Source organism: Oryctolagus cuniculus, chromosome 7 (assembly GCF_964237555.1).
Source record: "Oryctolagus cuniculus chromosome 7, mOryCun1.1, whole genome shotgun sequence".
Lineage (NCBI taxonomy): Eukaryota > Metazoa > Chordata > Mammalia > Lagomorpha > Leporidae > Oryctolagus > Oryctolagus cuniculus.
The window spans coordinates 30,491,865-30,518,719 of NC_091438.1; the positions used below are offsets into that span (position 1 = coordinate 30,491,865).

General features: G+C 48.7%; 1 protein-coding gene across 1 annotated transcript; it reads right to left on the reverse strand.

Moving 5' to 3' along the window:
- Positions 1 to 3,726: 3,726 nt before the first annotated feature.
- SFT2D2 (SFT2 domain containing 2) lies at positions 3,727 to 25,806 on the reverse strand. Its single transcript, XM_002715646.5, has 8 exons — positions 25,610 to 25,806; positions 19,957 to 20,043; positions 19,638 to 19,723; positions 16,037 to 16,118; positions 14,101 to 14,136; positions 13,956 to 14,014; positions 11,205 to 11,234; positions 3,727 to 8,599 (listed from the first exon to the last, which is right to left on the reverse strand). Exons 1-8 carry the CDS (start codon positions 25,670 to 25,672, stop codon positions 8,560 to 8,562), a joined length of 483 nt encoding a protein of 160 aa, XP_002715692.1. The 5' UTR covers positions 25,673 to 25,806; the 3' UTR covers positions 3,727 to 8,559.
- Between the last annotated feature and the right edge of the window lie 1,049 nt (positions 25,807 to 26,855).

The window sequence follows — 26,855 nt, forward strand, 5'->3', positions numbered from 1 at the left end:
CTATACCCAATTTGCTTACAGCTTTCATCATGAAAGGGTGTTGTATTTTATCAAATGATTTATCTACATCTATTGAGATAAGCATATGATTTTTGTTCTGCAGTTTGTTGATGTGATGTATCACATTGATTGATTTGTGAATGTTGAACCATCCCTGCACACCAGGGATAAATCTCACTTGGTCTGGGTGGATGATCCTTCCAATGTATTGTTGGATTCAATCGGACAGAATTTTGTTGAGGATTTTTGTATTTATGTTCATCAGAGAAAATCATCTGTAATTCTCTCTGTTGCATCTTTTTCAGGTTTAGTAATTAAGGTGATGCTAGCTTCGTAGTAAGAATTTGGGAGAATTTCCTCTCTTTGTTTTGAATAACTTGAGAATTGGAATTAGTTCTTGTTTAAATGTCTTGTAGAACTGAACAGTGAAGCCATCCAGTCCTGGGCTTTTCTTTGTTAGAAGGGCCTTTATTACTGATTCAATTTCCATCTTGGTTATTGGTTATTTTGGTTTTCTATGTGTCTTCATGGCTCAGTTTAGGTAAGAAATGTGTTCAGGTATCCATTTCTTCTAGGTTGCCCAGTTTGTTGGCATATACTACTCTTTGTAGTAATGTCTGATGATTCTTTTTATTTCTGTGGTGTCTGTTACATTTCATTTTTCATCTCTAATTTTATTGATTTGTTTCTTCTCTCTCCTTTTTTGGTTAGTTGGGCCAATGGTGTGTCAAAAATTTTTTTTTCAAACGCCAGCTCTTCATTTTGCTGATCTTTTGCATTATTTTTTTTTGGATTCAGTTTTGTTTATTTCTTCTCTAATTTTTTCTTTTCTCCTACTGGTTTGCTGTTTTCTTGATATGCATTGATAGTTCATTTATTTGGTCTTTCCAACTTCTTGATGTAAGCACCAATTGAATTTTTTTTTTTTTGATTTCTCTTTAAGATCTGAATTTCATGGGAGAAATTTCATCTCATGTACAGATTTCAGTAGTTTGTCATTTGGTTCTGATTACTTTTATATAATCCTGTAATTTTAATTCCATTTCTTGCATTTCTTCCATCTCATCATCTTCACAATCTAGTATTGAAGTGTTGTGTTCTTTTGGGGGCATCATGTTGTCTTCCTTATTCTTGTTTCTTGAACTAGTGCGTTTGTTGTTCAGCATTTGTGGAGATACTCTTTGGTTTCTTCTTTGGTTTTTGTTTGTTTTTTGCTGTAGTGGCTTTTATCTTTGTACTATGCCTCTGTAGATAAGCGGAGTGTCTGCTTTCAGTGAATATCTAGAGGCTGTGGCCAGGGAGCTCTGCTCAGTTCTCCAGGGTGAAGAGCATGTCTAAGGTGACACACCCAGGTTTGGCTCAGTAAATCTTTTTTTTTTTTTTTTTTTTTTTTTAATCAGAAGAGAAGTTTATTCTGCTCAGCTGAGCTCTTCTCCTCAAAGGAGACCAGTACCTAGGCGCCAGCCCCAGTGGGTATAATATTCATCCGCTCTGCCCCAAGTACCACACAAAGGATCTGTGCAGTCCTCAGTGTAAGCTCAGATTCCCCAGCAATGTCCCTCACCAAGTAAACAGGAAGCCCTGAGCATGTAGAGTCTCCCACAGTGACTGCCCAAAGTCCCAGCCACACCATGAGTCCTCCTACACAGCCTGTTTTTTTCACGGTCCCAGCACAGATGCCTCCCAGATCATGAACTCCCAGCTCCCTGTTAGTTCTCCCCACCAGAGTCAGGAGTCTCCACTCAGCTGGTTGCTGGGCGCAGACATGAGCTGGTGCAGCTGTTATGTATGTCCAAAATGGCACCCACTTTATTGGCTTGTTATAGGACGCCACTGGGGAAAGAGGAATGTGACCTTCCTTTTTTTTTTTTTTTTTTCTCCTCTAGTTTGGCGTGTACACTATCCCCTACAGAGCTCCAAGCTGGGTTCCCTCTAGGCTCTTCCTGAAGCTTTAGCGCCAGTGTCTTGGGCTGCTGCGGTCTGGTCTTACCTCATTTTCCAACACTGGTGCATAGGCTCTTGGCTGCTGGGGTCCTAAGTTGTGGGCATCAACGCCCTCCACCTAGGTCCACTGTGTCCCTCTAATTTGTGTGGAGTTTCCTCTGCCATTTTCTCACAAACTCTTCCCTGAAACTGCACTCTCCACTTTTTTTAAACTATCTTCCCCTGGACTAGAGCAGTAAGCTCCCTCCCTATTCCACCATTTTGGAACTCCTCTCCATCTAAAGCCCAGGACATTTATAAAGATTAAAATCATTTCAGATGTTTTCTAACTACAGTCAAACTAAATTTAAAACCAGTAATAGACTTCTAAAAAGTTCTCCCAAATGCTTGGAAATTAAATGTACTTCTAAGTACATATGATCAAAAGGTCAAAAAAGAAATCACAGGATAATAAGAAACTATTTTAAACTGAATTAAAATGAAAATACCACCTATCAAAATGTGCAAGATGTAGTTAATGCAGTGCTTTAAGGGAAATTTATAGCTTAAATAGTATTATAAAGGCAAAAAGGTCTAAAATCAAAACTTTAAGGTTAAACCTTAAATAGAGAACAAATTAAACACACAAAGCAAGCACAAGAAGAAAATAAAGAGAAAAAAATCAGCTATATGACAACCAATAGTGAAAATTAATGAAACCAAAAGCTGATTCTTCTATTGTAAAACATATCATGTAACAGAAGTATACAAACAACAAAAAATACAGTATGACTTCCCACATACCAGGGAGCTACCACTTGATCACAGAAGACAGGACCAGCACCCAGTGGCACCCTCACATCCACTCCCCTTTCAACATTTCCCTCTGTTCTCTGTCCTCCCCATAATCATCACTATCCTAACTTGCATGCTTATTATATTATCATGTAAGAATGTATCTTTAAGTCTATACTTAATTTTTTTAAAAAAACCTCACATGATAATACAATACATGTGCTTGCTGTCCACTCATGCATCTTCCTTTGTTAAACATGTGTTCTAGGGGCTAGTGCTATGGCACGGTGCATAACTGCCACCTGAAGTGCCAGCTGCTCCACTTCCACGATCCAGTGCTCTGCTATGGGAAAACAGTAGAAGAGGGCCCAAGTCCTTCAGCTTCTGCATCCACGTGGGAGACCCAGAAGAAACTCTTGGCTCCTGGCTTCAGATTGGCACAGTTCCAGCCATCGCAGCCATCTGGGGAGTTAGCCAGCGGATGGAAGACCTCTCTCTCTCTTTTTCTCTCTTTTCCTCTCCCTCTGCCTCTGCCTCTCTGTAACTCTGCCTTTCAAATAACTAAGTAAATCTTAAAAAAAAAAAAAAAAAAAAAAGATCTAGTTACATAGGTCAAAGCAACAACAACAAAAGACTCACAATAATATTAGCAATTAAAGATGGGGTCTAAGTACAAATGTTACAGATACTAGAGGACTGGGTTATTATGGACAGCTTTAATATCAATAATTTGATAACCTAGTTTACACCAAAGAGTTAAACCAGCTGAGGATGCAGAAATATTCAAAAACAAATACTTCAGGAAATTTCTTACCCTTCAAACACCTTCAAAACTGTCCTTAAACCCAGGTTAAACCCAGGTAATTTCAAAGAGAGGACTACATATCAATCTAGCTGAAAATAACCATCCTTACGTGCCTGTACATCAAGATTTCAAATTAAGGATGTGATCTTTTCTTATAGTTATACAATAGTAAAAAACACACATGAATAAGAGACAACACTCAATTTATTAAAGATGATTTTACTAACATTTATTGGAGAAGAAAATAAGCAAATTAATAATTGTGATGTGGGGGAGAGGCAGCTTGGTTACCAGCAATGTTCTTTTTAAAATAAGTTAGTAAAAGGAACACAATATTTATTATATGAAATAGATTCCCAAGTTACAAAAAATCATACTCAAGAATATATTTTTAGATATAAAAATTCAGTTATGCAATCAGTAGCATTCAAAATTAGCTATGTGTGTCTCTACAATTATAAAAATGGATTCATGTTTTAACGAAGTGTTTTAAGAGCTCATCATGTGAGAAGAGGCACAGTGTTCTGAAGGCATATAAACTCACTATGGGCTACGGAACGGCCCCACGCCAGGTCACAAGCACAATATACAAATGCAGCCAGAGATCTGAGTTCAGAGCGATTTGTTTTTTTCATTCCGGTATTCAAGCAAACACATTGAAAATGGCAAAATAAACACTTTTCATAGCAGAAAGGCCACAGAATCGAAGGTAAACTCTGGCTCTGCTTCAGGAAATGACAAAATCACAAGTTCATCTGTACTTAGTACACAGCGTATCACGTCTTGTGCTAGGGACATCTGAGAGGCAAAGCGTGACATTCACCCAGGTTCCAGCCTCAGCTGGATGTTGAAAGCTGCTGTGCAAGGTGCTAAGTCCAGGCAGCCAGTCCATTTCTACCAGGGAACACATGTCCTTTTTATCTTGCTTTATTTTTGATTCTTGTGTCTGCTGATCAAGTGGCATTGCTTTGTTGTGAACACATACATTGTTGTTCATTATAATGCTGTAGATTGATCTTTCATTTTAAATAGCAACGCTTCTCCTGGTTTTAGATCATCCTGTCTACAGAAATATCCTGTACATCTCCTAAGCTATTTAACAGTTTGCCAGCTCCTGCCCAAAAACATAACCCAATAGACAGCAAAGTTAAGCAGCAGCAGCGCTAGGGGGCGCCACCTGTGTATTTGGGGTGTAAGTGGAACTAACCAAAGCGGAACCAAGCACCCTATTTTGGGTGATCAAATAAACTCTACAGCACTTTCCTGGTTACCTGACTAAAAACACACACCTTGCTTTTAAAGAAAAATTTCTAAACAACTTGGACTTGTAGATTTTTGACAGCTTATCATGAGTTATATAAGCATGAGTCTGCATGTAACTTCAGCTAAAGGTCTATGAACTGGCTGAAAAATGATATCTGAAAAATAAACTGTAGCATATCTTGAGCTTACAAAAGCAAACATGGGTTTTTAAATTTTAAAAAATATGCCCCAAAATCTAGCAAACAGCTTCACGTACTTTTAAACACTGATTTTTAATTTATTTGCTCAAAGTGAGGCTTCAGGAAAGGCTATGAACTTTAAGGTATTTGTAATCCTGCAGCCGACTGTAATCAGAAGTTGTGTGAGCAGAGGTGGGGAGGCCTGGAGCAGTCTGTCCCACGGGAAAGGAAATCCAGGGCTGCCCTTTGATTTCCCAAGCTCATCCCACTAAGTCTCACCACTTCCAGTGCAAAGCAACACCTTCAACAGGGACCTCAAAAGCAGAAACCAAACCAGCCAAAGCCTTTTTTAAAGGTACAGTGCACTTATTACCTGCTCTAATGGTGGAATTAACAAGTAATTTCATTTGGAATGCATTTCATGACATCACTTTTGCTGAACACGTGCTAATTAGAAGGGAGGTGGCTCTCGGGTAGATAATCCTCAAAGTCACTGTATGAGGCTGAGAGACAGACAGCCCAGCACCGCGACAGGCAAGCTGGCAAAGATGCTAACCCGGGACAGTGTTTCGCCATTCCCAGTGACGAGACACCTCAAGCTGGGTTGTGGCCACACAGAGCTGGACAACCCATAGCTCCCTAGAGCACAGTCTGCAAGAGCCGTTTTGCTAGGGAGACAGGAGGTAGGGGCCAGTGAGTTACAACATGTGACGACCCTGAAAAAAAACAAGCAGTCTCTGGGGGCTGTGGAGAATGGGGAGGGCACCTAGGAGACTGAAAGCTGCCTCCCCTGGTCTGGAGGCAATGTTCCTCCCCATGCAGTGTCCACAGGGCCAACGGCCCAGGCACCAGAGCACCGGGGCCAGTGCTCCCACACAGCTGGAAGTGTACCCTTGGCTGATACCGACAGTCACCTTAAAGGTTCCCTTCCTTCCTGAAATGCACTGACCCCTCCCTCACCCAGCAGCGAAGGCGTCAGGGTAGAGACTACTGCCAGCCACGTCCCTCCCACTAGATTACTGACCCAGTGCTGCTGCTAGGGAACAGACTTCAGATCTGAAATGGACTCCCTCTTCCCACAGACTGCACAAGCCCACCACAGCATATGGCAACTTCAGGGAAACTTCTGTTTAGAAGATCCTGATAGAGTCCGTCATGACCAGAGCTGTGTGAGCAAGCCGGCCACAGACCAGGATTGAAGCCTTCACCAGAGACTGCTCTCTGCCAGGAACCCCCGACGCCCTCTACTGGTGAGAGCTGGTGCCGGTCCCCGTCCTGCAAGGCTGCTCCTTCTCTATAACAACGCAGACAACCCAACCAGCCTGGCAGAGACCGGGAATATTAAATACCGGGCAGAGTCTAGAGTGCCAGACAGCACCAAATATTTGTTAGACAGATTAATGTTCATCCTGTCACCTTCACGGGTTACCAGGCACTTCTCGGATTAGGTAACACTTCCCCTTCACTGAGACTCTACGCTTGGCCCCACGCTAAGCACCCGACACCTAACTCACCGACATTCTGCAGTGATCCAGTGGGGATTGCTGTCTCCACTGCTGTTAGAGGCAGAAACAGGAAGCGAGCTTACAGAACTTGTTCAACACAACACTACCAGTGTGTGACTAAGCCACTGCTAACACTAACAACCCAGTGACTCTTAGAGGTACCTCAGCCTCACGCCCCACAAAGTCCAGCCTCTAAAATGGGCAGAGGGGTCAGCCTTCTAGGTGCACTACTCCAAGCCGGCTGGAGCTCTTCCGTGACCAGCCTGGCCTCACACCCACTCTAAAGAGGAACCATGAGTGCTCCTGATCTCTTTCATACCGCTTCTGACACCAGAGCCCTTCCCAGGTCTCAGCTGACGCCAAAGAGCCCCACGGAAGCCAGAGGGTAGCAAATAATTTTCTTCCCTGGCTGAATGCAGGTTGGGAACCTCAGCAAGCACCCCCAACAGCCTACACAGGGCCCAGGAAGACTGGCCCGCATCAGGCCATCAGCTCCCCAGCTCCTGAGAAATGCGGTCAGTCTGAGTTCTCAGCCATGGTGGATTTCAGCCACATGCAAGGAGACAGCCAGAGCAGGAGGCTGAGTAGGCCGGCTGGCCCTGGGTAAAGAGCACAAAGGCAAACCCAGAGACTTCAGTGTAGGGGGCTCTGCAGGTCCTGGAGCACCAGGAACTCTGGCTGATCAAGATGGGGCACTAACGGTGGTCAGGGGCAAGGAGGAGCTGAAAGGGAACCCAAGAGAACAAGGAACATCCTACACACTCAGAGGAAGCTTCCAAAAGGAGAACTGGGGTGGGAGGGCCAGATAGATGGCACAAGCGACACACAGAGACCACAACCAGAAAGGCACAAGGCCTGGCTGATTAAAAAAAAAAAAAGACCAGGAAAATTGTTACAGGAAGCACAACCAGAGACACACAGGGAGACACTGGGTAGTGGAGTCTGAAGCCGGGGCAGCCAGCATCTGGTTCAACTCTGCTGCAGCTGTGTTCCGCGTGGATTCAGAAACTAGTGTGGGCCTCAATTTTCTTGACTGCACAGTGGGATAACAATGGACACTACATCACAGATATAAACACACTGGGCAGGCACCAGGCTGGGGCACAATGACCTGCAGTCCATGGTGTCCTCCCCATGTCTCCAGCACAGGCTAAGTGCAAAGGCCAGGATTGTGTAAAGGTAACCTACTTCCTGTTGGCACCACAGCAGGGATCTGTCTTTACCTTCTTTTGCCAGGCCCTGCTCTAGAGAGAACAGAAAATAAAACCAACTGAACAGCAAACATTCATAAAAAATGAACGAAAAAAATACAGCAGAGAGCAGCAAGATTTTTCACCTCTCCTTGGCCCTAGTCCAAAAGGAAAGAGCAGTGTTTTCTGTGTGCTTTGTTCTCTCTCTCCTGAGTGCTAGGAGGTCAGAGTAAAGGCCAAGGAGAACAGGGAGCCACAGAAAAGTAAGGGGTCTGTGCTCAATGCTCCAAAATAGATTCCACCGTCAGCTGTAGAATTAGAATAGCAAGAATACCTATGTTCAGAGGAAGAAAAAATCCTGCCATCATGAAAAAGTGCTGATTACTTCACTCCACGACACAGCAGAATCACCTGCTCTCAGACACAGAGCAGGAGGTCCCTGCTGTGTGCAGCAGTGGGGACAGTTTCCATGCTGAGAGACACGTCTGCAAAGTCCCTGCTGACCCCAGTGTCTCTCACTTTCACCTCCCGTGATCTCCAGGGGGGCTGTCTGTCACCACCTGGGAATCACTGGCCCCGGAAGCTTAGCTGCTGCTGCTGAACAAGGTTTTATTCATGAGAATTTGGTGGGACACCATCTAAAGAAGAAACAGGTGCGTGAGAAAGATCTGACTCCATAAGACCCAGAACCCACCTCTCGTATTGTGCTACAGACATTTGGGTTTAGGAACACTCTGTTGCTTCCAAAATCAACCCTCCAATGTCCAAACTGCAAGCAACACACTGCTACAAGATAAAAAGCACACCCTGTAAGACAGAGATGTAGCAGATATTTACACAACAGGCCTCCGACTTCTGCTCCGCAGTGCCTTCCAAAGTTTCGCACAAGTGGCAGTGTATTATGCAAGACACACAGTAAAACACTTCTTCACCGCATCCCTGGAAAGGAAAAAACAAAGATGAGTAGGAGAGCATCCCTCACCCTCCAGGGTTCCCTTAGACTTTGCTGGGCACCTGGAATAGCACACAGCAGAGTAGAAACTGCCTCAACGGCAACATCAGACCTCCTGGACGGCACGCCCCCCACCCCCGCCCCCAGGACCGTTCCTGTGTCAAGTAAAGACCTTCCCTTAGACTTTGCTGGACATCAGACCTCCTGGACAGCAAGCTGCAGCTTTGACACTTCTTGGCAGGATTAACCTGGATGAGACACTTGTCCTGTTTGAGTTTCAAGTTCCTCCTCTATAAGAGGGGATATCCCCCCCCATAGACAAGTTGTAGGAATTGGTGCATTGAATAGAATAGATAGGTAATAAATGATAGCTGTCATCACAAGCAGTGTAAAACAGGAAGAAAGGACAGGCCTCCAGACACGGGAATCAGGACTGCTACTTCCACGTCAGCCACAATCACAGAACTCACTGAACGCCTTAAGTCAAACACTGATTCGAGGCTTCTTTCATTCTAACCAAGCGGTGGGAACTCTTAAAGGGACATCCATCAGGAGCTCACTAGCACAGGGAGTCTCCGTAGGTACTGAGCACTAATTCACACACTGAGAGCCCCATCCCAGGCATCTACCCCTGGGAAGTCAGTGCAGGGAGTGCAAGGACAAAGCAGGCACCTGACAACTATGCCTCCATCCCAGCAAGCCTCCCCACCTGCCCCCAACATGGCTCCTGCCAGGCTCCCAGCTGCACTTGCACTAAGGACACCGGGAGGCACACGAGGGAAGGAGAGGTGAGCGAATGTACCCGTGAGACAACACTGCATTTCAGCACTAACGACTCTAGGGCTGCACGTCCTGAGACAGGGTCTACACTGTAGTCCCAGGAAATGTTCTACCAGGGAAGTGCCCCTTGTGGCAGTGTACAACACACACAGCCTATTAAAGATGGGGAAAGCCAGGCAACAAGGAACCCGCCTGACTAGACTTAACCTGTTGCCCAGGTACTTGCTCAGAGGCCCCTTTTCTTCCACATAAGCACATTTCTGTGGAACACAGTGGGAAAAGCTACTCCAGGGGAAGCTACAAACAGAAGGGTAGGACCCAGCACTGTGACTCCCTCCTGGCTATAGGAAATTTTCATCAGCTTAGCACGTGAAACTCACTGCTTCAAACAGAATTCCCAGTTCTATTCCCTTGTCTGTTAAGACCTACACACGCCAATCCAGAGCAAACCTGAAGTCCTGAGGAACGACACCAAGCAAGTTCAGGCTCGTGAGTGAGCCCTGAGCAATTGCCCTGGACCTCTATTTAGAAGGGTCTACATCTGGACTAACACCTTGATGTTGCCATCTTAAAAGTCTTAATCATTTTTGAACAAGGAGCCCATACTTGTATTTTGCACTGGGCCCTTCCTGCAAATTATACAGCTGGATCAAGCACCAGATACACTCAAAACACTGGCAGGTTAGCCAGTACCTCAGTGGCTACTCACACATGATGTGCTCTGGCTTACTTCACATAAAAACTTGGCTTCTCAGGACATCCCTGCCCACGCTCTTCTCAGATAAGCCACCATCCCACAACTGGCCAGGCCTTCCCTCACGGAGTCGACTCATAACTGCTGTCCTCCCAGGGCCATCCATAAAGACAGCCAGCTTCTAGCACGATGAGCTGTAACATGATCAGCTTAATGACCCGCCTGATCAATCACTCCCCAGAACTTCCAAACCACTGGCAGCAGCAGACGTGGAATGCTGCAGAAACAGACTGATCTTCCCACCTTCCAGGCTCCTGCACATTTAAGGGAAAGCTTGCTTGCCGTTAACAGGTAATGACAGAGAAGAATGGAAACCAAATGGCTGCATTAGAACAGAGTCAGAGGCCCATTAAGAAAAGTGCTTTCGTAAGGAGGTTCAGGGCAGGGAAGGGCCTCTGGGGATGGACTAATCCACCCACTCTAGTTACCAATGCCTCATTTGAAGCTGCAGGGGTTGAGAGAGTCGCCCAAGGTCACCTGCTACTTGGGAAGCCCTGGCCTTGCTCACTTCCCCTTTATAACCTCTTCTGATGCTTTCCCCTAAGTGGGATACTGGAAGAAAACAAGCACAGATTGAGATGCCCGTTTCTTGTTCGATGATGGTAAGGTTATAATAGTCACTTTGGGGGGAAAAGCCTACTCAAAGCTACAGAGTGAAAGAATGATAATGTGCACACAGGACAAGGTTCGTGACACCAGGAAATGATGGCCTAGGCCACACCCATCATTAGCTGTATGAAGGGGTCTTCAAAAAGTTCACGGAATATGTGTATTACAGGGAAACTATGCAGGGATTTCCAAGTAGTTTGTACCAAATAAACTGATCCCTTCCATTTTCCACCTTGGAACAACCCCCATATAATCAGGGTGGGTGGAAAGGTGACCCTCAGCTACTCCCCTGTGAAAAATATATACAACATTTGCCTATCTGGTTTAAAGGACTTCAGTACAGATAGGTAAAACAGCAGGTACCCTCTGAACACACTTTCAAAACCAAAAGGCCCTGTGCCAATATACCATCCTCAAACCACAGAAATGACATTTCCAAATAGTCTTACCTTGCAAATGGTATGAAGGAAAGGCTATACCTACAATGAAAAACAAACAAAAGATGAAATCCAATGAAGGGAGCAGACAACTGCACAGCAGGACAGAGGCCCGAGCTTGGGAGCATCTGCAGTGACTTGTGCAGGCCTCCCCTCCTGGGCCTGGGGTGTGCACGCACACACACAGGCCGTGCACGGAGCTGGGTGGCCACAAAAGGAAAGCCAGGGCCTCTGCAGGGATAACTTCTGTGACCCCAGCCTCACGGTGGTCCTGCCTTACCAGGAGACAGCAGCGATCATCTAAAAGAGATGCCAAATATTCAGATGGCATGGCAGCCCCATCCTGAAAACATGCGACACAAAATCCACATCACATCTTACAAACCTCAGCAGAATGGAACTTCTACTCACATGGACACATTTCCTGCCCTGCTCCTACTACTTGTGAAAAGCACTACCAAGTACTCTGAAAAATCTGCCACAGCTATGATTACTCAAGGACCCAACCCAAGGTTTCTCGGGAAATCACTGTCAGCTCAGCACGCAGGGCAGGCAGCAAGCCCTGTGTGTCAGGCAGGCTGCTAAGTTGGCCACACCTAGGAAAAGGAAGTACAGTCAGAATAGGCCAGCGTTGGCAGTAACGTCACCGTTTACCTGAGTCCACAAAAACGGTGAACCTTTGAAGCTGGCTCCAAAATAAGCAAAGAAAGGGGTGTGTGTGTCTGGATACGAATTTATTCCACAAGAAGAAACCCAAAATATAAACATAAGCCATCACAGCAGGCCCTTTTAACATCCACTGCCAAAATGTGTAGGTCAATACTGAAACCAGAGCACTGGGGCCAGCGCTGTGGCATAGCAAGTTCAGCCACTGCCTGCGACATCTGCACCCCAAATCGGAGTGTCTGATCCAGCTCCTGCTAATGCACCTGGGAAGGCAGCACAAGATTACCCCAAGTGCTTGGGCACCTGCCACTCATGTGCAAGACCTGGAAGGAATTCCTGGCTCCTGGCTTCAGCCTATCCCAGACCTGACTGCTATGGCCATTTGGAAAGTGAACCAGTTGGGCTGGCGCTGTGGCTCAATAGGCTAATCCTCTGCCTGTGGCGTCAGCACACCAGGTTCTAGTCCTGGTCGGGGCGCCGGATTCTGTCCCGGTTGCCCCCTTCCAGGCCAGCTCTCTGCTGTGGCCAGGGAGTGCAGTGGAGGATGGCCCAAGTACTTGGGCTCTGCACCCCATGGGAGACCAGGAGAAGCACCTGGCTCCTGGCTTCAGATCAGTGCAGTGCGCCGGCTGCAGCGCACCACCGGAGCGGCCATTGGAGGGTGAACCAATGGAAAAAAGGAAGACCTTTCTCTCTGTCTCTCTCTCTCACTGCCCACTCTGCCTGTCAAAAAAAAAAAAAAAAAAAAAAAGTGAACCAGTAGACGAAAGATATATCTTTCTCTGCTGCTCTGCCTTTCAAATAAATTCATTAATCTTCAAAAAAAGAAAAGAAAGGAAAAAAAAACAGGTTCTATTTAAAAAAACAAAACAACCATCATCTCTGTATCTCACATTTACCAGGTACAGAAGAGGTTCATTTACTCATGAACATGGTAAACCCTGAAAGTCAGTTTTAAGGTACATTTAGGGTTATATTCTCAAGGTCCTCCCTTTTCCTTGCATACAGCAAACACTGTTGCCATCATGGACCAGCCACATTTACACTGAATCTCTACTAGCAGGTGCCACTCCTTGATGCACTTTGAAAGGCTCACGGAGATGACCCAGAAGCTATAGATCCCACAGACACCACCACCTCTCTCACTCAGATGCACAAGGTCTGAAAGGGTAATGAGGTGGGAGGGTGGGGTGTGCAGCATTGTGGTGTAGCAGGTAAAGCTGCCCCCTGCAGTTCCGGCATCTCATACGGGTGCCAGTTCAAATCCCAGCTGTTCCACTTCTGATCCAGCTCTCTGCTATGGCCTGGGAAAAGCAGAAGATGACCCAAGTGCTTAGGCCCCTGTCCCTCACATGGGAGACCCAGATGAAGTTCTTGGCTTCGGCCTGGTCCAGTCTCAGTCGTTGTGGCCATCTAGGGAGTGAACCAGCACATGGACAGAAGATCTCTGTCTCTCCCTCTAACTCCTTCAAATAAATAAATCTTAAAAAAAAAAAAAAGGAAAGAAAAAGAAAGCGCCATTCATGTTCTGAAAGATAAGATCCCCAACAGGCCATCTGCCATGTCTGGCCCCAGATCTGCAGTTCCCAAGACGCCACCTGAATTCCCCGAAGCCACCAGGCCTCCAGCATGTGCACTGACCCTCCAGCTCACTGCCATGTGGGTTTCTCCTTCACCAGCCATGGCTCCTCACCTGCTGCTAATTCACTCTCTGTCCTTATTTTTCTGACCACTTCCCTTTTTCATTACTGTCCATTTGACTCACAAGCATCTTTTCATGGCGTTAACACTTGCATTGGCCCTGCACTCACCGACAAGAGTGGTTTAATAACATTAGGAACACCTCAAAACCATCCACGAGCCAGCAAACACACACCCTCTGGTGGCCCGTCAAGACCACTACCACTATCTCTTGGCAGTGGGCTGAGGTGCCCGGCTCCTGCTCTGGAGCCTACCTTCTCCTGCATCATCGAGAATTCTTAAATTGAAGAGCACCTGTGTTTTCCCAAGCCTCCCACTGCAGCATGTGGGTTTCATCTCTCTGGCTGCATTAGTCAGAGGCCTGTGTGGGAGGACACGGTTTTAAAGGTTACTTACCACGTCAAGGCCAAGGACTGCAAAATGCAGAAGATGAGCGCAAGTCCCTTGTTATGCCACTGAAAGAAAAATGATACGGTTACAGGAAGTGTGTGACGAGGGGCAGAAGCCAAAAAGGTTAAGGGAAGATAAAACAGACACTCACCCAAAAGGCAGAACACAGGGTCAGTGCAAAACACACCTGGAAGGAGAAAGGACACATTATAGAATACAATGGTGATGACGACATGGCAAAAATCAAAAATAAAACAGGAGAGAGTATTGATAAATTCACAATACTTGCTGGTCCACAGTAATCTGATTCTCTGATTATCATCGTGATCAAACAGAACCTAATTTTGAAGCATTTAACCCACTGAGCACCCACATTTAGCAGAAGAGTTAAAATCCCCATGAGGGGTCAGCATCGTGGCTTGTGGCACTGGCATCTCATATCAGATCACTGGTTCAAATCCCAGCTGCTCCACTTCGGATGCAGCTCCCTGTTAATGTGCCTGGGAAGGCAGTGGATAACGGCTCACGTACCTGGGCCCCTGCCTCCCACATGGAAGACCCAGGTGGAGTTTCAGGCTCCTGGCTTTGGCCTGGCCCAGCCCCAGCCAGTGCAGCCACTTGGGGAGTGAACCAGCAGATGGAAGACCTGTCTCTCCCTCCCCTTTTCTCTTTGTCATTCAGCCTTTCAAATAAATAAACAAGTAAATCTTTTAAAAATGAATCCCCATGAAATCAAACTCATCAATAGAGTATGATGTAGACTAAAAAGAGAAAGATGCACCTCTCCTTTCAAGTCTTCTTAAAAAAAAAAAAAAACTCTTCCCAGTGAATAAAATCACATTTCTGGTCTACCCATTCATCCATCCATCTTTTTATTCAAAAACACTAACGGAAACTTAATAAGTCCAAAGTTTTTAATTCTGCAAATATTTCAACAACACGACATTTATTCCAAAGTTATCCTAAGTGGCAAGTGCACTGCTCAATTTAAGTCTTCCTAGGTCTGCTAAGTTACAGGATGATAGGACATCATGGTTTAACGCAAACCTCTGAATTTTAACTCTTGCCAAACGTTGGAGTAGAAAGGGCATGTGAGGACCTACCTCAACAGGAGATGTCAATCTCACAGTCAGCAAGCCAGCTTTCAGTTCACAGGCCACCTAACACTTCCTTCCCTAAGTCCTCTCTTGGAGAGTTCTTTCTACAAGAGACTTATGCAGGCCATCTACACCTGGAGTTGTCTACAAACAAGGGGTGTCCAAGCTGCCAGCCATGCCTTTTGTCTGCCTCTTTCTGTACAGTAACTACTCAGGAAATACATCTTAAATGGTTCCTGATGTCCAGCCTTTTGATCAGTGCTCTAAGAGCAAACAAATTACATGGCAGACGTGGTCATGGCCTCAAAGAATCTACCTAGGAGGACAAATGAGGTATACACAGATGATGCTAAAAATGAAAACATGTTGATCAAGTTCCAAATGTTCTGACACCAATGATCATAACACGAGTCCAGAAGGTGGTCTGGAATGATCCTGATGCCACACAGGAGAGTAAGGGCCAAAGAAGGGAGAGGCATTCTGGGTGAATGGGACAAGCAGACATGGAAAACCTGCAGGCAGTGTTGTCAGTGCAGGGCACAAGGAAGACGGGCCACACAGAGGGCACTCTCCTTCAGGAAGGCCAGTGAAATTGAGGAAATATGATCCCAATGTCAAATGATGATGAGCAAATAAGCAGCCCTTCCTGAAGGCTGGAGGCCACCCTAGAGAATGAACCTTGTGTTTCTGAGTTAATCCCTCTAAGCACTGCCCAAGTGTGCTGAGCTCTCTTGCAACTCGAGCAGTTGTGCTTATGTGACGAGCATCGCCCTCTAGAGGTTCTATGTAGAACTGCTAGTACCTTGACCCCGACTGAAATGCAGAGGGGGAAAGGGGTGCGGTGATTATTTGAAGAATTCTCCCTCTGCCCTGTGGTTACAGAATTATAAGTTAGGTCAAGACAAAAGGAAAAAGGATAGAGGTCCTTGGGTTTAAGAGGGAAAAAAATTCCAAATCATTTGAGAAGTGCAACTAAAAAGCAGGCCTTACCAGCACCATGATGGTTGCAATCAATCGCGTGGGCTCAAACATGCGCTTGAGCTGCTTCAGCGGTCCCATGAGGAAGATGGTACTAAGAGAAAACACACACGAGCTGATCAGAACAGACAGAACCACACCAGGCACACGGAGTCACCCCTCCTAGACTTCCTGTGGCAGTAACGGCAGCAACAGCAGCTGACGCGGAGCGTCTTATACGTTATTCTAACAACCTATAGGACAGGCACAGTTATCATGCTGATTTTCCAGATGAGCCCAGGGGTTCCTGACTCAAGGCCACCTGATGAGCACATGACAGAGCACAGCTGTAAATGCACAGTCCCAGCCATCCCACCAGGTTAGGTTTCCCTGACACCCACCTAGCCACAGAAACCAACCAACCAACAAGGCTCAGGCAACTTAAGAAAAAACACACCTACAGCCCTGGTTAGTTGTGTTAAGAAGCAGAACGTCTCATTTTCTTTCATAATCTCCAGGGAGTAATTTCCATGATGATAACTTCGTCTATTATCTGTCAACTGTTTGCTGAATGTCAGATATTGCAAACCTTACCTCACGGCAGCTCCTCAACAACTGTGCGAGTGAGGTATTATCACACTTACTTTAGAGATGAGAAGATGAAACTCAGAAAAGTTGATCTATTTATGCAAGATCACGCAGCTAGGAACCCCAGGAGCTGACACTCAACCCACATCAACTGGATCCCAAGCTCTGAAAGACGTCTGTCACGTGCCCCCTTGCAGGGCTTGAACCTGAGAGCTGGCTGGTGAGAAAGCGGCATTACCCATGAAGCACTGCCTCACGCCTAACACGCCACACACCAGGGCCAGCTTCCGGCTGTGCTTCCTGAATCCTGCGGAAACACCCACCCGGCATCATCCTATGGTAGCTCCCCACAGGTAGTGTTTAACACAGGTCAGTGAGCAGATGAAATCAGCTACTGCTGTCAATACCAAAAATAAAAATAAAAAATTTAAAATTCTGCTTCTCTCTGAAGTGCCATTAAGCTCCAACCTGAATTCAAGGCTGCACTCTCAGCTCAAGTGTCCAAGCTCAGAGTGTACCTCCAGCCTATACAGAACAAGAAGCAATAGCCAAGGCTGTTCTTAAAAATTAAACACAGCAAACTTTTACAGGTAAAACCATGAGCTCTTAGATGCATGCTAGAAAGAACAGTCTGCTCCCTCTAATATTTCCCTACATGGTGCTCTGAAGAGTCTGTCCCATTGGGATCTGCTAAATAGCAAATCTTTTGGACCAAACAACACACCCATATATTTATGCTCATTCTAGACTATGTATTAGAACCTATACTATCTGGGTTTTTTTTTTTTAAGGTTTATTTATTTATTTGAAAGTCAGGGTTACACAGAGACAGGAGAAGCAGAGAGAAGGGTGTCTTCCATCTGCTGGTTCACTCCCCAAATGGCTCCAATGGCTGGAGCTGCGCCAATCCGAAGCCAGGAGCCAGGAGCTTCTTCCAGGTCTCCCACGCGGGTGCAGGGACCCAAGGACTTGGGCCATCCTCCACTGCTTTCCCAGGCCATAGCAGAGAGCTGGATCAGAAGTGGAGCAGCTGGAACTCTAACCAGCACCACATGGGATGCCGGCACTGCAGGCGGCAGCTTTACCTGCTATGCCACAGCGCCGGCCCCGTTAGAACCTACACTGTCTAACAGAAACCACCCCCTCCACCAAAGTTAGTGCTTGAGAAAGCTTTAAAGGCAACATTAGATGACTCTGAAAGCCACCATCTGATTGTCACAAACATTAATAAATTAAGTTGTAAGAAGATGGCCAGAATCATGCACTCAACCATTTGGCTAACATTTCAGCCAGACACAGAGCTAAATTTGGGTACAACTGAGGACCAGAAAAACACAGGCACAGCCCCTTTCAACTGGCTTACAGACTTGTAACCGTCACTGTGATAAAATTCTACCTGTGTGTCTCATAAGTATGTATGGGGTACAAAGAGCCACAAAGGGGGAAGTCACCAATCCTGGGGAGGAGGAGTAAGAGAAAGCGTCACAGAAGAGGTGACTTGGGGCCGGTGCTGCGGCATGGCATAGCGGTAAAGCTGCCACCTGCAGTGCCGCCATCCCATAAGGGCACGGTTTAGAGTCCTGGCTACTCCACTTCTAATCCAGCTCCCTGCTAATGTGCTGGGAAAGCAGTGGAAGATGGCCCAAGTGCTTGGGCCCCTGCACCCACATGGGAGACCTAGAAGAAGCTCCAGGCTCCTGGCTTCGGATCAGCCCAGCTCCAGCCATTGTGGCCATTGGAGAGTGAACCAGTGGATGGAAGACCTCTCTGTGCCTCTGCCCAGCAATGGGGGGAAGTACTGAGGAGACAACACTCCAAGTGGAACAAATGGTCCCAGCAAAGGCACAGAGACGCTGGGAGAAATACGAGGGTTGCAGCCTGGCTGGGAGTACAGGGGTGTGGAGCCGGGCCTGGGTGAAGCCAGATCTCCTAGGACCCTTTTCGTACACAGGTTGAAGGGCAGGGAGCCACTTGAGGGGGTTAGGCAGGGCTTTAATTGAGACTCGACAGCTCAGCAGAAAATGGCCTGGAGAGGAGCCACAGGGCAGGCTGAGGAACCCATCAGAGGCATCTTCTAGGAGTTCAGGTGGGAAACGATCCAAGGCAAAGGTAAGGCCAGCTCCAGTCTCAGCTTCCCTAGGAAGCCCTCCTGGACCACCCAGGTCAGGTGGGGCCAGCCAGCTTCCACTCCTTGGGCATCTCTCTTTCCACATGGTGCCGGGTCCAACTGCCAGCCAATCATTGAGCTGTACTACAGCAGGGACCACACTGTACTTGCCTTGGTACCTGCAGGGTGACCCAGACTCACCCACTGAGCAAAGTCCATCGGTAAGGGGCAAACAGCATGGGACAAGGAAGAAGGAACCAGTGAAGACAAGTCAACACATGGGAGAAGAGGAAACTTGGATTCCCAGGACCCTGAGGGTGTTTATAGAGATAGGAGGGAAGGACAACTGAGCTGAGGCTCCTGGGGGCCATTCAGGTAATGAGCAGGCCACCAACCGGAGCTGCAGAGGCAAGATCCACACTGGAGCATTAGAGTGAATGAGCATGAGCTTGACCTGGGATGTCTGTGCACCTGCTGCACACGACATGGCCCGCCCACCTCCAGGAAGTGATCCATCAGACGCCCTGCCCATCTGGATGGAAACTTGGGTCCAAAACGGTCCGACACTAAATAACGACCAGTTTCCCTCATGGCCGCTGGCCTGGCGAGCCCTCTGAAAGCCCTCAACTCAGCCCCTGACCACAGCAGAAAGAGAGCAATGGGGAGAACCGTGTTGTAAACGACACAGAAATCATTCACCTGCTGTATGCCACAGCTGCTTCACATGTAGAACCACAGTGGTAACGTAGTCCCTGCTTTCTCCCAGGGGTGTTTCACAGATAAACTAAGATATGAAATGTTCCAAAATAACAGGATACAAATGCAATGTATCCTAACTATCTCGTTCTTCTTAAAACCAATGGAAGTACTGGGCACCCTCCTCCACCGCCTCCCTCAAGCCCACTCCACAGCCACTTTCCCATCTAACGACTGGGTTACCTCCCAATTGATGCGATGTTACCAAAGGTATAGAACACTGCGAAGAGGGACAGTCCCTTCCTGGGCACCCACAGCAGAAGAGTCCCCTGCAAAGTAAAGCACAGGGCATTTGCCATGAGCAGCCCCTCGGAGCCCTGCCACAAAACCAGGAGCTGGGAGGCAGCCATGATGAGCCTTTTGCTGCCCGCCTCCCTTACCTCCCCCTCCTCTTAATTCATGCATTTTAGCGAAGGGCAAACAAGAAATGGAGGTGGATGAAGGGTAAAGACACAGCAAATGGAGGCTGGGGGTAAAGACAGCGGTGGGAGGGAGATCTTACCAGCAATGAGCAGAGAATTCCTATTGCAAAGCATGCGATGAAGCCTTTAACTCTGGTACCCCAGCTGAGCGTAGATGCCTCAACCACCTGAAATTTTAAAGAAGAATGACACACTCATATTATGTCCACGCACACTTAGGAAAAACAAACCAAGCACGTCATTAAATCCAGAGGCAGGGTTAGCTTGTACTGCGGCAGGCAGGGAACACAGAATCCGACCTGCTCATAGCCACAGGCGTCACGGAATCCAGCTCTTATCAGAGCTGGGAGCTCTGATCCAGACATGAATCTCCTCTCCAGCAGCTGATAAGAGCTCACCCTGCAGGTGACTGAACATCTCAAGCCATTTCACAAACACGGAGGCAGGACAGCAGCGCCTGGAGTTGCCCAAAGCCTCCTAGCAGCCAGGAAGCCATGGGCTCCTCCAGCGAGGCTGCAGCAGACGGCGCTCAGGGGGCTGGGTGCCCGGGTCCCCGCTCCTACGCCCAGGAGCCAGGCTGGGGCAGTGGCACTTGTGGGACCTCGGAGGGTGACGGCTCCCGTCCTTACCAGGAGACGCGTTCACATTCTTCACCCTTGATGATGATTTTGCGCTCACAGGATGCCGGCATCAGCCAAGTCACCCAAGTGTGGGACAGATCCTAGTTAATCAATCACTGACTTGCCCATTCTGACTCTTGCCCAGGGCAGAGTTCAGGAGAAGCCATGATTTCCAGGAAAACTCTATGAAAACAGGAGAGCCTCAACACTTTTTTCCCCACGTCAGAGACCTTCCCAGTCTGTCCACCTGATACGGGTGGGCACGGCTGCCCCAAGCTGCACACAGACAGTTGCCATAGAGAAACCAAAGCAAGGCAGGGCAGCCAGGCCCAGCACATGCCCACAAAGGGCTCTGCTTGTGTAGCCAGCACAGTCTCCATCAGACACTGTGGTCGGCGTTGCCTGCCCCACTTCCACCTGGCCGATGGAGGAAGGCAGGTGGCAGCAGAGGCTATAGGAGTCACTAGACGGACAGCTCCCTCTGCCTTGGCTGCCCCAGCTCAGGGAGTTGTTTTCAATCCTGTCTCCCAACTTCCTGTCCGACCAGCAGCTTGGCAGAGAGGGACCAGAGGCTCCACCGGGGTGGCAGGTGTTATTACAGAATGGCTTGATCTCCACCCAGGAGAAAGGAATTTAGGTCATCAGAAAAGAGTCCCTTTCTATCACATAGACTCACATACTGAAACGGAAGTTGGGCTTCTAGCACTGCAACACCATGTGCACATGCACATGCATGCACACACACACACACAATACACACACACTCTCAGAACACTTGCAGGAACTCCTGGCACTGTGTGGCCCTACCCAGAAGCACATCTAGGGACCTGACAGCAGAACTATTGGACTCCATGCTGAGCAGTCTGCTTTGTAGAACCTCCGTGGGTTCCAAAATGCACCCTGTGAGATGGGTCTGTCTTCAACTTACAGCATGACTGACCCCACCAGCCACCCCTCTTCCTACTCAGGCAAGAACCAAAGAACTTGCCTTGCTAGGGTGGGGAAAAAGACCCGAGCTGTGTGTAGGAGAGAAGCATGATGGCAGGACTGGATTGGACTGGGGTTGTTGCCTGAGTACTACCTGGCGTCAACAGAGATATTGAAAAGGATCCGCTCTTTCTTAAGACTATAAGCCCTGGGCTGGCACTGTGGCGTAGCAGGTAAAGCTGCCGCCTGCAGTGTGGCATCCCATATGGGCTCCAGTTCAAGACCCAGCTGCTCCACTTCTGCACCAGCTCTCTGTTGTGGCCTGGGAAAGCAGTGGAAGATGGCCCAAGTCCTTGGGCCCTTCCACCTGCGTGGGAGACCTGGAAGAACTCCTGGCTCCTGGCTTCAGATGGGCCCAGCTCCAGCCGTTGCGGCCTTTTGGGGACTGGACCAGCGGATAGAAGACACCTCTCTCTCTCTCTTTCTCTCCCTCTCTGCCTCTCTGTAGCTCTGCCTTTCAAACAAATATTTTTTAAAAAAGACTATACGTCTCATAAGGTTTGGTAGAAAATTTGAATTAGCCTTAGCCTGAAGAGGCTGTAGACCTGTAGAGGTCCCAAAAGGACAGTGAGATCCCAGCCCGCATAAACCTCAAAACCACTGGCGACAGGAAGCAGTTCCACCAAAACCTGTCTCTGGCTCTCACTTCAGAGAGGGAAGCACCACTTTGGCTCCATAGGTCCCTCAAGCTGAAGCCACCCAAATGCTGCCTTTCTGGCCAAATGGGGCAAGGGTCCGGGGTGGGTCATTTCACCCTTGTTTCCCTCCACGTGCTGCTACAGGTTCTTGCTCCTGGCCACCTGCGCGCAGAAGGAGGCCACTTCTTCACACTGGACTCAGTGAAAGAAAAACATCATGCCAATTTTGGAAAACAGTGAGTGTAAAAAGTCCCTCTAAATTCACGGTCACTGAAAGCTACGCCAGTGCACCATTTTGGGAATCAGAGTGGGTAAACTCACACCTGGAAGAATTTGCAGGCCATGTGCTCACTGGCATTCCAACTGGCAGCTACGCACAAAGGTGCTTTGACTCCGGGAGGTGGAGAGGAAAAGGGCTCTTGCCAAAAAAGCAAGGCTCAGAATTGTTTGGGCAAACAGGGAGAAACCAGAAGAAGATGAGAATGGGACATTGCTTTCTCCCAGCCCTTCTCATTCATGCCTTCCACGTCTAGCATCCTTGATAGAAAACATAAAACCAGTACTTCCAGAAAGCAGTCGGTCCGGACTAAGGACCCAAGGTGTGTTCAGGAAGATGAGGTACAATCAGCACTGATGAGGTATCATCCCACGGCTGCTTATGATCAGCACTGCCAGGCAAATCCTACAGCTGCCAGGAGAGGCGGGGGCGGGGACGGGGGACAGAACTAGTCATACTCTGCTGGCTGGCTGGCTTTAAAAGAAAGATATCAAAGGTGCTCGCTTCGGGTGCCCTCTGCCAGGTTCTGTAATTGAATTTCAAGAAATTCTAAGGGTCCCTAGTCCAACTCGCCACACCACACAAACATCTGCCCCCAGAAGCCGCCCATGAAAACGCGACACCACTGCATCAGTGCCGGCATTTTCAAGGAGGACCTAGCCTAGGCAGTAAAAACTAAGCCAAGACAGCCCTGAAAACACGTCTGCCGGCTACAAGATGTTTCCGAGGAAACACAAGAAGCACACAAAATGAATCTCACTCAGAGGGACTCGTATTTCAGAACGAGAGAGGGGCATCCACTCTTTGTAAAATAGATTTAATACATGTGTGCACTGACAACACATTAAAGCCCTCCACGGCATCCACCACTTCAGGGGAAAAACAAACAGCATTTATGTTTCCCAACTGCACTTCTGAGGGCCCGTCCACTGCCTCACGAAGACTTTCTAATGCATAATATCCACATCACCCCCAAGAGTCTTCAGGAGGAGAAAGGGTCACCCTCTTTTTCTAAGATTTACTGAACTATTGGAAAGGCAGACGAGAGAGAGAGAGAGAGAGATCTTTCATCCACTGGTTCACTCCCCTAATGCCCACAACAACCAGGGCTGGGCCCAGCTTGGAACTCCAGCCAGGTCTCCCACATGGGTGACAAGGACCCAGTTACTCGGGCCATCTTCTGCTGCTTTCCCAGTTGCATTAGCAGGAAGAACGGATCAGAAGCGGAGCAGCCAAGACTTGAACCAGCCTTCAGATACAGAATGCTGGGGGCCACAATGCGTGCCCCAAGGGTCTCCCTCTTGAGTACCCACAGCTCCTAAGAGTTTGGGGGCAGTCAGTGGGGCCACAAGGCTTTCAGGAACAATAAGGATCAACTTCCTGAGTGTCAGACCTTTCTTCACAAGAGACCAGAAATCAAGAAAAAAGAACCCATCAAATCACTCCTGAGCTTTGGCCAATTAATAAAGGTCATAAATTTTTTAAAACCAACAGAGCTGTGTTGCAATGTCAGAAAAGCCAAACCAGTGAACACGTCATCCCAAGCACATCAGGCTGGGGATGCCCACATCCCACACTGGAGGGCCTGAGATTGAGTCCTGCCTGGTTCCCATCCAGCTTCCTGTGATGCACACCCTGGGAAGATGGCATATGATTGCCCAAGTACTTGGGTTCTGCCACCCACGGGAAGATCCAGATGGAGTTCCAGGCTCCTGGCTTCAGCCCGGCCCACCCTAACTGTTGCTGACACTTGGGGAATGAACCAACAGATGGAAGATCTCTCTCTCTCTCTCTCCCTGCCTTTCAAATAAATAAACTGTTTTTAAACTTTGGGGCTGGCGCTGTGGCGTAGTGGGCTAAGCCTCCGCCTGCATTGCTGGGATCCCATATGGGTGTTGGGTCAAGTTTTGGCTGCTCCTCTTTGGATCCAGCTTTCTGCTATGGCCTGGGAAAACAGTGTAGGATGGACCAAGTGCTTGGGCCCCTGCACCTAAGTGGGAGACCCAGAGGAAGCTCCTGGCTTCAGATCAGCTCAGCTCCAGCTGTTGTGGCTATCTGGGGAGTGAACCAGCGGACAGAGGACCTCTCTCTCTCTCTCTCTCTCTCTCTCTCTCTCTCAGTAACTCTACCTCTCAAATAAGTAAATAAAAATCTTTAAAAAAAAAAAAAAAACAGTCAAACTTCAATTTTTGCTAACCCTTGACTCTTAGAGTGTTCACCCCTTCAAAGCAAAGATTCAAAGAACAGATTTTACACTGAGATTTCACGGAGGGAGTGGAGGTACTAGCAACATACAAAACAACACGCATTATAAAATCAGCAATCCCCCAAGCGGGAAAGCGGCGTGCTGAGAAAACAGACTCAAGCTACAGCGAAAACTCGAGTTCCCAGCCGAAAGCAGGTGCATCATCTTGCACAACGTCCTTAACTTCACAGGTGGGAAAAGTGAGACTACGGAATGCACCAAACAGCAGAGGAAAACGCTGTCTGCCATCCAGAACGCCAAACGAAAACCAAAGCTATAAAAAGCACTCAAAACAGAAACACGATGCTGTGCGGTTCTAGAGCTCCGGGCATTAGCGACCGCGTTTCTCTGCTCCATCAAAAATAAACAAAGGCGCGGGCAGAGCCTAGGCGCAGACGGCGTGAACAGAGAGGCATAGGGGATGGGGGTTGGCCCCTGTCCCCCGGGAGTTCGCGGTTTGCTCGTGGAGCCAGTTGTGCAGCCGAGGCGGGCGCGGGGCAGCGAACCGGGAAGCCTCAGCCCCGCCAGCCCGGACCAGCCACCTTCCGGGCCACGGCTCTCTCCGCCTCGGCTCAGCGCCCCCAGCCCAGGGCCTGCACGCCAGCTCGCTCGCTCTCGCAGACTCTTCCGAGCTCTCCCTCCAGCGCCGCCCCCTCTTTACGGGAAATGAAGCTGAGAAGGCTGACCGGGCGCAGAACAAAACAGGACACAGAGGGCGACAAGCCCCGTGCTAAAAAGCTCCTGCGCTCCCGTCCCCTGGGTCGGGGGTCCTAGCGGAGGCCCGCAGTGGGGTAGCGGGGAGGAAGCAACAGGGGCAGAGCTGCTTTCCAAGGAACCCTGGAAGTCCTGCCCGGCTTTCCCGCCCGCATCCGCCGGCGCCGACTTCGGAGGCCCGGGCCGGGGGCACGGCCATCGGCTGGGGACAGTCGGGGGCCGGCGAGGTGCGGCCGGCCCGGGCATACCCACCTCGGACAGACCGCTGCGGTCCTCGGTGTCCTGCCCGCTCAGCACCTTCTTCAGCTTGTCCATCGCGGGGCTGGTCCCTCGGCAAGCAGCCTGTTGCGCTCGCCGAGCCGACGGCTCTTCCGGGTCTGGGCCGCGGCGGCCGCCGCCCCTCGCCCCGCCGCCAACCACGGCACGCCCCGCCCAGGTACCTGCCCACCTGGCCGGCCCCGGCGTGCCCCGCGCGGCCGCCCCTGGCTCTGCGGACCGGAGGAGGTGCGGCCTCGTGCGCACTTGGGAACGGGTGCCCTGGCTGATGCACCCTGTGAGTGTACTGACAGGGAAGAGATTTAAAAAAAAATCGGGCGAGGCTAACTGGAGTGAACGCCATCCAACAAGCTTTGTAGAGATGGCAAAGAAGAGTAGCTGAGCCCGCTGCAACTCCCCCTGCATCCCATAGGAGCCCTAGTTGGAGTCCGGGCTGCCCCACTGCTTTCCAGCTCCCTGATAATGCGCCTGGCATTATCATTAAGGCAGTGTAAAATGGGCCCTGCACCCCTATGGGAGACCTGGATGGAGTTCCTGGCTTCATCCTGGCCCGGCCCTGGCCACAGTGGCCATTTGGGGAGTGAACCAGCAGGTGGAAAATTCATCGTGCTCTCCGTAACTCTGCCTTTCCAATAAATATTTAATTTTTTTTTTTTTGACAGGCAGAGTGGACAGTGAGAGAGAGAGAGACAGAGAGAAAGGTCTTCCTTTGCTGTTGACAGGCAGAGTAGACAGAGAGAGAGAGAGACAGAGAGAAAGGTCTTCCTTTGCCGTTGGTTCACCCTCCAATGGCCGCCGGGGAGGACTTGGGCCATCGTCCACTGCACTCCCGGGCCATAGCAGAGAGCTGGCCTGGAAGAGGAGCAACCTGGACAGAATCTGGCGCCCCTACCGGGACTAGAACACGGTGTGTTGGCGCCACAGGCGGAGGATTAGCCTACTGAGCCACGGTGCCGGCCTCCCATAAATATATAAATCTTAAGAAAGAGAAGCAGCAACACTGCTGTATTTCCACCTGGAAATGCATCAAGGTGGGTGATCTCGAGGCACGTGTTAGACCTTGGTGGACCCGGAAGCAATATTAGACTGTTCTGTTTGTTAAATGATTTGTTTTACTGACCTCCCACCAGACTCCAGTGCTAATGCTTGGTTTTGGAGAATCCATGTGTTATCCCCTAGGCAAGATCAAAGGCAAATCATGGACTCAGGTGGCAAACTGGTA